Here is an 11,944-nt window from a genome sequence, read left to right as displayed (position 1 = left end):
GACCCCAGGCGAGGTGTGGCAGGCCTTCCACTTCCTCCATTCCTTTTGCAGAAAGCTTCTTCCCCTATTGTCCATTGTTCACCCTCTGGTGTTCAAATAAAGTTAAAAGTCTTTGAAAAGGCGGGGTAGGAAGCGTGAGGAGCGCGACGTCGCGGCGGCGGCAGTGTGCGCCTGCGCACTGGTGGCGGCGGCCTCAGTGCCCGGCGGGGGAGCGGGGAGAGGGAAGAGGGAAGCGAGGTGTGGGGAGCGGGTCCCGGGCGGGCCGCGGGACCCAGAAAAAGGGTGTCTCCGGGGGGAGCCTCCTCGCCGGGACTCTCGGGAGGCCTGATGGAGTAAGAAGAAGGGTCGGCTGTGAATGTGAGTCTGGAGGGGCCGGCCTGCGGGGACGCGCCTGGCGTGGCGGTCTGTCCTGAGGTGCAGGGGTGAGGCTGCGGGGCCGTGCGGGGGGCGGGAGCGAGGTCGGGGCGCTCCCGCAGGCCGCGACGCGGGGAACCCACGTCCGTCTCCCTCGTGCGCGGAGTTTTACTCCCGGCGGGCGGGCGGGCGCGTGTGGCCGCGGGGTACGGATCCTCTTCGGGGGCGTTCCGGCTCTCCTCACACACGGCCTCCGGAGGGAGCGCGGCCCCGAAGCCCGGACCTCCGCGGGGAGGTCACTGAGGCGACTCGGGGCCTCCTCCTCCTCCTCCGGGCTGGATGCATGTGTGGGGTGTGTGTGGGGGGGGCGCTGGGGAACCCCGGGACCCTAGTACTTTCAAGTGATGGTGGGTTTCAGACCATTCGACTGACAATCTCCATTCTTTTCCTTCCCCCACCTCCCCATTTTCTTCTCATCCTCACTCCTCGGTGGTGGGATACGTCGTCTCTTCATAGCAACTAATTATGGAGCGTTTCCCGTGTTTGCGTTTTCTAATAGTTAGCACCACTCTCGGGGAGCGATTCCAGAGAGGAAATGCTCTTTCCCTTCAATCTGGTTCATATATTCTCTCTCAGAGGAAAATTGAGCTATTTGTTCGTGAAGTTGGAGGTTTTACCCGTCCACTTGAGGTTGTCAGCCTTTATAGTTACAAGAAGTTTTGTTTGTTTGTTTGTTTTCCCTGGGAGGATACTCGTAGGAACACAAAGATGTAAGGCCTATACCATTCTGATCGTACAAAATACTATTTATCGAAATGAACTCCAGCAAATGGAAGGAAGGAGAAAAAAAAAGGTTTTCTTCTTTCCTAGCAAATGAGTTGCTTTATCCACGGTAATGGCTTCATGAGTTGATTTAAGGTTGCTAGGTAAGAGTTTAGGCATGGTTCTCAATTCTGTGGGAAATCTTACAATTTGTTTTAAGCTCTGAAGTCAAGTTTGGCTCAGAATGAAACTTGGGACTTGTCAGGTACTACACATGTGCCAGTACACTCAAGTGTGTGTCACAGAAATTTAATGAGATCTTGTAATGGATGATAGGTGGGTTTTTTTGGGGGGGGGGTTCTGGCAGCATATTTCAGTTGAGGTCTTTGAGATTCTGTTTATTTTGCTAGGGTAATTGGTAAAATTAATCTAATATACTGCCGAAGCTCACCTTTTTTTCTGTTACACCAAAGTGGATGTTAGGTATTCTAAGTACTTGTACTGAGAAAGCAAACTGTTAAACTAGTTTCTACGGGCTGGGAAGGTGGCTCAGTGGTAGAATGCTCACCTTGCATGCATGAGGCCCTGGGTTTGATTCCTCAGCACCACATAAGCAAAAAGAAAAAAGCCGGTACTGTGGCTCAAGTGGTAGAGCACTAGCCTTGAGCTGAAGAGCTGAGGGACAGCGCCCAGGCTCAGAGTTCAGGCCCCACGACCGGACCCCCAAAAAAAAAAAGTTTCTAGAGTGCAATCAGAGAATGGTAGGAGAAGCACACACACACAAATACACAACTCAGGCTGGCTGAGAACTCAGCCCATACTGGCCTTGAATTCAAGATCCTTTTGCTTCATTTTCCAGTACTGAGATTAGGTGTGTAAGCCATCACTCCTGGCTTTAGGAACTTTTTTTTTTCCTATGGGTATGGGGGATTGAAGGGATTGAAGCCTTCAGTTTAAAGTACTCTTTCACAGGAGCCACACCCCTAGCCCTTTTGTTTGTATTTTGATTTAGAAATAGGTTCTCCTCTGCCTTTGTTCAAACTGGCTTGGAATTTGTGATCCTACTACCACCTCCTGAGTAGGTGGCTTTGCTCTGTGGTGATGGCAGGTCCTGGGAGCTGTGTGTGTGTGTGTGTGTGTGTGTGTGTGTGTGTGTGTGTGTGTGTGTGTGTGTGTGTGTGTGTGTGTGTGTGTGTGTGTGTGTGTGTGTGTGTGTGTGTGTGTGTGTGTGTGTGTGTGTGTGTAGGTGGCTTTGCTCTGTGGTGATGGCAGGTCCTGGGAGCTGTGTGTGTGTGTGTGTGTGTGTGTGTGGGGGGGGTGATGGCAGGTCCTGGGAGCTGTGTGTGTGTGTGTGTGTGTGTGTGTGTGTGTGTGTTGTGTGTACACAGGTGTGTGCACGTGCATGCTTGAGTGCATGTGAGCACATTGATCCAGGTGCTTGAGCTTTTTTTGCCCCAGGCTAGCACTTTTGCCACTTAATTTACACCTCCACTTCTAGCTTTTTTTTTGTGGTGGTTGTTATTTTTGGGGGGTGGTTACTTGGAGGTAAGAGTTTCATGGACTTGCCTGCCTTGGCTGGCTTTGAACCTATCTCAGCCTCCTGAGTAGATAGATTACAGGAATGAGCCACCAGTGCCTGGCTCTTTGATTTATTTTCCTTTTGTTTTTATGATACTAGTGTTTGAACTCAGGACTTCTTACTTTGAGCCATGTCCCTGCCCCCCAGCCTTAAGTAGTTTTTAAAGAGAATTTCAAAATGGCCTGGGGAAAATGTGAAAGAATCTGACCTGGCTGGTTTAGAATCCATTAACATTTGGCCACCAGTGGCTCACACCTATAATCCTACCTCCTTAGGAGGTTGAGATCTGAAGATTGTAGTTTGAAGACAGCTCGGTCGGTCAGGAAATTTGTGATTCTTTTTTTTTTTTTTTTTTTTTTGTCGGTCATGGTGCCTGAACTCAGAGTCTGGGCGCTGTCCCTCAGCTCTTTAGCTCAAGGCTAGCGCTCTACCACTTGAGCCACAGGGCCACTTTCGGTTTTTTCTGCTTATGTGGTGCTGAGGAATCGAACCCAGGGCCTCATGCATGCAAGGCAAGCGCTCTGCCACTGAGCCACCGTCTCAGCCCCTGTGAGATTCTTTTTTTTTTTTTTTTTTGTCGGTCGTGGGGCTTGAACTCTGGGCCTGGGTGCTGTCTCTCAGCTCTTCAGCTCAAGGCGAGCACTCTACCACTTGAGCTACAGCGCCACTTCCGGTTTTCTGGTGGTTTATTGGAGATAGGAGTCTCACGGTCTCTCCTGCCCGGGCTGGCTTTGAACCGCGATCCTCAGATCTCAGCCTCCTGAGTAGCTAGGATTACAGGCGTGAGCCACCAGCGCCCGGCCCCTGTGAGATTCTTATACCCAGTTAACCCACGAAACAGAAACCAAGAAAAAGAACTATGGCTCAAGTGGTAGAGTACCAGCCTTGAGTAGAAACAGCTAAGGGACAGTCCCCAGGCCCTGAATTCAAGCTTCAGTATTGGCGTGCGTGCGAGCGTACGCACGCGCACAAACACACACACACACACACACACACACATTTAAAGAGGAAAAAGTGGTGGCCAGGTGCTGGTGGCTCCTGGCTGTTGATGGCTCCTCAGGAGGGGCTGGGATCTGAGGATCATGGTTCAAAGCCAGCCCAGGCAGAAAAGTCCCCATGAGACTAATCTCTAATTAATCTCTCAAAAACTGGAAGTGGTGCAGTGGCTGGAAGTGGTACAGTGGCTCAAAGTGGTAGAGTGTTAGCCTTGGGACAGCACCCAGGCCTTGAGTTAAAGCCACACAACCGACCAAAAAAAAAAAAAAAAAAAAAAAAAGGAAAAAGTGGTGATGGCTATACATCTAGATTAGGGCAGATATAGCCTAAAGAAAAGCAAGAAACAGTGGTTGGTGTCAGTAGACTTGGTTCTGGGATCTGTGAGGGGTATACATATTGTGTTTTACATTTAGATTAACAATGAAAAATAAGATTCATTTGTATAGCCAGTGAATAAAAGCACCTAGACAAACAGGTTACTTATGAGCACCCTTAATTACATATTTAGCATGTTGAATGAATTGCTGTTTGAAAACTTGTAGTTTATTATGGTTTTCTTTTGCATGATCTCTATTTATTTGATGGAATTGAGGTTTGAACTCAGTACCTTATACTTTATTGGCAAGTACTCTATCAAATGTCTACTACTTGGACCATATCCCCTGTTGAAACCCTTCCCCTTGCCCCACCCCTTTTTAAGAATCTAAAGGAGACCTGGGAGCCTGTGGCTCATGCCTATAATCCTAGCTACTCAGGAGGCTGAGATCTGAGGATCGCCCTTCAAAGCCAGCCCAGGCAGGAAAGTATGAGACGCTTATCTCCAATTAACCATCAGAAAACCAGAAGTGGCTCTGGCTCAAGTGGTAGAGTGTACTCCTTGAGCTGAAGAGCTCAGGGACAGTGGCCAGGTCCAGAGTTGAAGCCCCACGACTGACTAACAAAAGAAAAAAGAAAGAAGAAAAAAAAATCTAAAGGAGACATCAAAGCTAGGCAATAGTGGCTGATCATACGTGTTAATTTTAGCTACTCAGGAGGCTAAGATTTGGAGGATTAAGGATCCAGGCCAGACTGGGCAGATCAGTTAAAATAAACCAGCAAAAAAAACAAGGAAGGAAGTGTGATAGAGCACCAGCCTAGTCTGCTCAAGGCCTTGAGTTCAAACCTCCCTACAGCTTAAAAAAAAAAAAGACTGTCAAAACATGTCAGGTGATTCTTTTTAATTGTTAGGAAGAATAAGCCAGCTCTGTATGGGCTAATATTCAGTGATCTCCAAGACCGAAATGAAAAAGAAATGGTTCCAAAAGGATATGTGTATTGCAACCATTGGGATTTTTTTATTATATATATATATATATATATATATATATATATATATATATATAGTCAATGTATGGGCTTAGAATATTTGTGGAAGATAGAATTATAGAGATGGAAAGTAGAACTTGGTTGCCAGGGTAGAGAAGGGGAGATGGGAAATTATTATTTAATGGATGCAGAGTTCAACTTTCTTAGGACAAAATTAGTTATGGAGATGAATAGTGCTGATAGCTGCACAAGCAATAAGTGTAAGAAAGCTGAAGGATCAAAATGTTAGGTGATATGACAAAACTAACAGGACTTAAGAAACAAAGAACTCCCACTCATCTGGTTGAACCACTACTAAATATCCCCATGCTGCTGATCACGTGTATTGGTATATAACATATGATCACCGTTATATATTACAGACTGTGATAGACAATTTGCTCCAGGAAAGTTAGAATGAACGTGTGACTTTAAATGAGCATCATTATTCCACAATACTGTGAATTTCCAGAAATTAAGTAATCACTTAATCACAATCAAAAAAAAAAAAAAAAAGAACCTTGGGGAAGGGAGGGTGGGAGGGGATGGTAGGGAGAAAACAATGGAGGGGGTAACAATGTTCAAGAGGAAGTGTACTCATTACCCCACTCATGTAACTGTAACCCTCTGTATAGAATCTTTACAATAAAAAAATTAAAAAAAAAAAAAAAAAGAAAGCTGAAGGATCTATATTAATATCGGATAAAATAGACTTTACAATAAATAGTATTGCCAGAAGTGCTGGTGGCTCTTGCCTGTAATGTAATCCCAGCTACACAGGAGGCTGAGATCTGAGGGTCATGATTCAAAGCCAGTCTAGCAAGGCAGTCTATGAGAATCTTATCTCTAATTAACCAACATGACAAATAAAAGCCAGAAGTGGAGCTGTGGCTCAAGTGTTGAGTGCTAGTCTTGATTGAAAAAGCTAAGGGACAGAACCCAGGATGGGACCCAAGTTCAAACTCCAGCCCCCCAATAAAAAAAGTATTGCCAGACATAATAAGATCATTCTCTAATGATTAAGAAGCCAGTTACTCAGGACGATTTAATCAATTTAGAAACCTCCAGAAAGCTCGTGGCTCACTCATGGCTGGCATGGTACTCTGTCACTATATGGATGCTCAGTGACAGGAGGGGAAAGACATGTCTTAGGCAGGTGGTGGCAAAATCACAATATTGTTTTGGCCATTTCTGGAAAATGTGACTGACTCAGGAGCTATGCAAACCATAAGGAGGTAAAGAGGGAGTAAGAAGAGTAAGGAACAGTAGACAATATAAAAAATTATAGGGGTTCAGAGAAGGCCTCCCCATTAAGGCATCCCCTACACACCTGATAGAAATGAGAATGTGAGCCATGAAAGCCATAAGGAAATCTTAGTGAATATTCCAAGAAGAGAGAACAGGCAGTGTAGAGCCCTAAGATGTGAGAATCCTGTGATGAAGGAATAGCAGGAGAGCAGTATGCCTGAGAAGGAATAATAGTGGGACAGTGGACAGGAGGGACAGGAAATGAGAACAAGACTGTTGGTGATGACAGGGACTTGGAGTTTTGTAAGTAAGTTAGGAAGCCATTGAGAGATTCCCAGCCAAGGAATAAAATGATCTAACTGAATTTGAAAAACATCCATTTTGAGAATCTTGGGTTAAAGTTTCTAGAATAGACTGCAGGGGAACAGTAGACACCAGGGAGTCAGGTCATAGGCAGAGGCTATGGGAGAGGTAGTTGGAATAAAGTAGGACTCAAGGTTTGCTGATGAGAGAGGCTAATGGGATGAGAAAGGGAGCCAGGATGACTCTCAGAGTCAGCTTAGACTCCTGAAAAATTGGAATTTCCATTTATTGAGATGTAAAACCTGGGGGCGGAGTAGAGTGGCCCTACATTATTGGCCATGTTAAGATGAATTAAACGTTTCTATGAGGGAAGGGTTACTAAATGTTACGTCCTCATTGCAGGTATGACGTTGAGTGCTTCAGATCTGATCACTATGGTACGGGAACGAAAATGCATATTGTGCCACATTGTGTACAGCTCCAAAAAGGTAATAATAATGGAAGGGGGAAAGAGTCTGAACCTTTATGACTAATAGTTTTTTCAGGGACATTATAAAATAAAATTCAAAGTGTACACTACAGCAGACGTGATCTTAACGGCATGATAGGTATCCATCCACAAGGTGGAGGTATTGTTCAAAGCAAAAGGATTCTATGAACTATAACAATTCTTTGGAGGTAGACTGGGGTAAACGTCTAGTTGCTGGTAAAAAGGCCTCATTTTGAACGGTACTGGTGACTCACACTGATAATTTGAGGATTTGAGTTTGAAGCTATCCTGGGCAGAGAAATCTGAAAGACTCTTATCTCCAGCAAAAGGCCAGAAGTGGAGCTGTGGCCCAAGTGGTAGAGTGAAAAAGCCTTGAGTGACAAAGCTCGAGTATGAGGTCAAGCCCCAATGCTGGCACCTAGAAAAGAAAAACGACTCAGCTGATTAAAACAGTTCTGTCTGGAGACTCACAGGACTAAGTACTTTTTTAAAACAGTAGGGAACTTGTCTTAATTATTTGGAAAACAGTTGTCACTAACATTGATTTCTTGGAGCTGGAGAAGAGTTTACATACAACTTTAGGAAAGGCTCAATGAAGTGTTTTTGAAAGTCAAAAATCTATTGCATCTAGTTTTGAGTAACTTTTTTATTTTTTTATTTTATTTTATTTTTTTTTGGGTCCGGTCGTGGAGCCTGAACTCTGGGTCTGGGTGCTGTCCCTCAGCTCTTCAGCTCAAGGCTAGCACTCTACCACTTGAGCCACAGCGCCACTTCCGGCTTTTTTCTTATGTGGTGCTGAGGAATCGAACCCAGGGCCTTGAGCATGCAAGGCAAGCGCTCTACCACAGATCCACATTCCCAGCCCCTTGAGTAACTTTTTTAAAATTCTTTTTTTTTTTTTGGGGGGGTCCAGTCTTGGGGCCTGAACCCTGGGCCTGGGCGCTGTCCCTCAGCTCTTCAGCTCAAGGCTAGCGATCTACCACTTGGGCCACAGCACCACTTCTGGCTTTTTTCTTTTTGCTTATGTGGTGCTGAGGAATCGAACCCAGGGCCTCAGGCATGCAAGGCAAGCGCTCTACCACTGAGCCACCTTCCCAGCACTTTTCCCCTGTTTTTAAGTAGACAGGCACTCTACCATTCGAGACACATACCGTCAGACCAGAATAATATTTTCACAATAAGTAAAATACATAATTGGATTTTATTTTGGAGTAATTCCAGATAAATGACTACTGTTGAAATAATTTAGTTGCATTAGAAACAAAACCCATTTAAATTTAGCTACAGAAAAGAGAAGTTGCTAGGCACCCTGGGCACCTGTGGCTCACGCCTATAATCCTAGCTACTGAGGAGGCTGAGATCTGAGGATCACAGTTCAAAATCAGCCTAGGCAGGAAAGTCCGTGAGACTCTTACCTCCAGTTAACCACCAGAAAACTAGAAGTGGTGCTGTTGCTCAAGTGATAGAGCACTCTCCTTAAGCTGAAGAGCTGAGGGACAGCACCCGGGCCCAGCTCCACAACCAACAAAAAAAAAAAAAAAAAAAAGAGGAGTTGACATATGGATAGGAATCTAAATTATAGAGAAAAAAAAATTGAAGAACAAGGAGCTTAGGGTCTTGAGATAAGATGATGTGTGTATTTATTCATGGATTTTATGTCCATGACCCTGTCTTTACCTGTGTCAGTGTCATAGTCCATGGTTGGTCAGTTAGGTCACAGGTAAACATCTGTCCAGATGAAGCACTTAGAGATAGTAAGGAAGTGGTTGTCATCTAAAGGAAGAGTTTTGCATCACAGCCCTGTGTCTGCCTGTAGAGGATAACTTAATAGAGGGTTGTTGATGTTGCTGTTTCTGACAATTGAACAACACATAGTGAAAAATCTCAATGCAGTGGGTGCTTAACAGCATAACATGGCATTTGAAACATTGGCCTTGGTGTCACATCTGCCCCATCCAATTTGACCACTTGATTTTCTTTTTTTTTTTTTTTTTTTTGGTTGTGGGGCTTGAATTCTGGGCTTGGGCGCTGTCCCTGCGTTCTTCAGCTCAAGGCGAGCGCTCTACTGCTTGAGCCACAGTGCCACTTCCAGTTTTCTAGTGGTTTATTGGAGATGAGTCTCATGTACTTTCCTGCCTGGGCTGGCTTTGAACTGTAATCCTTAGATCTTCGCCTCCTGAGTAGCTAGGATTACAGGCGCAAGCCACCGGTGCCCGGCTGACCACTTGGTGTTCTATGATCACATTTAGCCCTTTAAAACCTAGCTCCAGACTTGACACATACTCATCAGAGAAGTTTCTGTGGATGGAGAAGTGATCTTCTCTGCCTCCTTGGGTATTCCTGAAGTTTAAGTGAGAAAATAAATATTTGAGACACTTAGCACAAGGGAATAGTATACAGTAACACTTAACAGTTGCAGTAGCTATTTATTACCATATACATATCCATCAACTATCAGTGACAAAGGGAAAGACATTTACAGCTTTTTTCTACTTTGCTTCCCAGGATGTCTTTGAACTGTGATCCTCAGATCTCAGCCTCCTGAGTAGCTAGGATTACAGGTTTGAGCCACCAGTGCTATTTATAGCTCTTTGGAGAGAAAGGGGAAGGGGGGAGGTTATTTTGTTTGTATTTTACTTTGGTTTGATTTTTCTTTTGAGCTAAGGTCTTGCTTTATAGCCCAGGCTGTACTCAGATTTATCTTCTGCCTCCTGGGTACTAGTATTATAGGCATGTGTCATACCCAGCTGTGAGCATTTTTTTTGGGGGGGGGGTGGCAATCCTGGGTCTTGAATTCAGGGCTTAGATGTTGTCTCTGAGCATCTTTTTTTTTTTTTTTTTTTGGCCAGTCCTGGGGCTTGAGCTCAGGGCTTGGGCACTGTCCCTAAGCTGCTTTTGCTCAAGACTAGCACTCTACCACTTGAGCCACAGTGCCACTTCCGGCTTTTCCTTTTTATTTGGTACGAGGAATCGAACCCTGGGCCTTCATGCATGCTAGGCAAACTACCACTAAGCCACATTCCCAGCCCCTCTGAGCATCTTAAGCTTAAGGTTACTACTCTGCCACTTGAGACATAGCTCCACGGAAGCTATGTCTCATAGTAGTTTAGTAATTTAGTGTCATTGGTAGTTTAGTGGAGATAAGAGTCTTAGATTTTCCTGGCAGCGTTGGATTTGAACCATAATTCTCAGATCTCAACATCCTAAATAGATAGAATTACACACGTGAGCTACCAGTGTCCAGTTAAGTGATAGCTTTTCCACAGATTTTTTCTATTCTCTGGGATGCAGAATCTAGTAAATGGTCTTATCATTAGATCCAAATAAATCAATTTGGGAAAAAGGGACTGGACAGTGAAGATGAAGTAGTGATTGAACTGCTGATAATGAGGTAGAATATAACCTACAAGTTCGTTCTTAACCCTTGCTTAGATCCAACCATTTTGAAAAGCCACTTAAAAAGTGAAAAAAATTGCTGGGAGCCAGTGGCTCACGCCTGTAATCCTAGCTCCTCAGGAGGCTGAGATCTGAAGATCGCAGCTCAAAGCTAGCCCAGGCAGGAAAGTCCTTGAAACAGCGTTCAGGCCCAGAGTTCAAGCCCCACGACCAACCAAAAAAAGTGAAAAAAATCAGAAACAACCTGGGTACTGTCACTTAGCTTTTTCAAAGCCTAAGGTTGGTGCTCTACCACTTGAGCCACAGCTTTACTTCTGGCTTTTTGCTGGCTAAATAGAAGTAAGTTTCACTGACTTTACTGTCTCAACTGGCTTCAGACTGTAATCCTCACATCTCAGCCTCCTGAGTGGCTAGGACCAGTACCTGACACAGCGAAAGAGTTTTTAAATAAGGAACTAATGTCAATATTATATTTAGAAGAGTAATCACAAAACTTGTTATTAAATACACGTGGTCACAAAACTTTGACACAAGGCTCTTGATCCCCAGGTAGTGCTTGAATAGGAACAGTGAAAGATTTTCCCCAAAGCAATCCCACTTAGTTTAATCTGCTTTCTTTAATTTTGAAGGAGATGGACGAACACATGCGGAGCATGTTGCATCACAGGGAACTTGAGAACCTGAAGGGCAGGTATGGGAATGGCTCTCTTCCTTCCATAAACTTGAGATTGTGGGGGATCTGAGTGCTGGTGGTGCCTGTCGGCTCATATTTTATACTAAGCCCTTTAATCGTGAACATCGTCTTTCGCCGTAGAATGATTATTTAGAGTTAATGCCAAGCACATGCTTTTGGCATTCAGTTGGGATAAACCTCTTGGTATTGTGCGTCCACAAGCATGTAGAGTCCACAGCACCTCTGGCGAGTGGAGGAAAAGAAAGGGTGAGCTGGGATGCTCCTGTTCTCTGATTAGTACAGTGTCTCGTTCCTACACAGCCACCTTGCAACTCAGACATTTCCCACTTTCCCTTTAGCAGTGTCGCAAGACTATTAAATACCATTGCGGGAATACACTGAAAAGCCAAAGCCGGTTAGATGGTACTGAATCTCCTTAGTGTGAACAAAATGCAAACAACAGACCTTCAGTGTATTTGGGGATCCGCTTTTGTTGCTCTAAGCTTGAGATGTTTAAGGGAAGCCAGCCTAATAAGTAGGCAGGTTTTAAAGGGAAATGTAGCATGCAGAGTCCCTCTCCCTTTTTTCACCCATGGATTGTTCTTGATGTGTTGACTTTTGTGGATGAAGTGTGGAGACTGAACATTAGTACTAGGAATCTGAGAGCTATGAACTTATATTTCATCCCCTGAGAATCAGTTGAAAGTTTTCATTAGGGTTATCATCCTTAGTCATAGTAAGACATAGGTTTTAGGTTGTGTGTTATTCAACTTTTGGCCTCTTTAGCATATTAGGGGAA

General features: G+C 44.6%; 1 protein-coding gene across 4 annotated transcripts in view; it reads left to right on the top strand.

The window, feature by feature from the left end:
- The first annotated feature begins 210 nt into the window (after positions 1-210).
- Znf106 (zinc finger protein 106) overlaps positions 211-11,944 on the top strand; it is a 53,754-nt gene continuing 42,020 nt past the window's right edge. For 3 of the 4 annotated variants that reach the window (XM_070005876.1, XM_070005875.1, XM_070005873.1), the window contains exons 1-3: positions 211-357; positions 6,989-7,074; positions 11,102-11,163. In XM_070005876.1, coding sequence (XP_069861977.1) covers positions 6,991-7,074; positions 11,102-11,163 — 146 coding nt within the window. In that variant the 5' untranslated portion in view covers positions 211-357; positions 6,989-6,990. The remainder of the gene's footprint in view (positions 358-6,988; positions 7,075-11,101; positions 11,164-11,944) is intronic. The other variant, XM_070005874.1, reaches the window with a different exon arrangement.

This window comes from Dipodomys merriami, unplaced genomic scaffold, assembly GCF_024711535.1.
Source record: "Dipodomys merriami isolate MVZ:Mamm:240054 unplaced genomic scaffold, mDipMer1.0.p SCAF_69, whole genome shotgun sequence".
In the NCBI taxonomy this organism is placed as follows: Eukaryota; Metazoa; Chordata; class Mammalia; order Rodentia; family Heteromyidae; genus Dipodomys; species Dipodomys merriami.
Note: the sequence above shows the minus strand (reverse complement) of the source record. Positions and strands in the feature narration are given on the sequence as shown.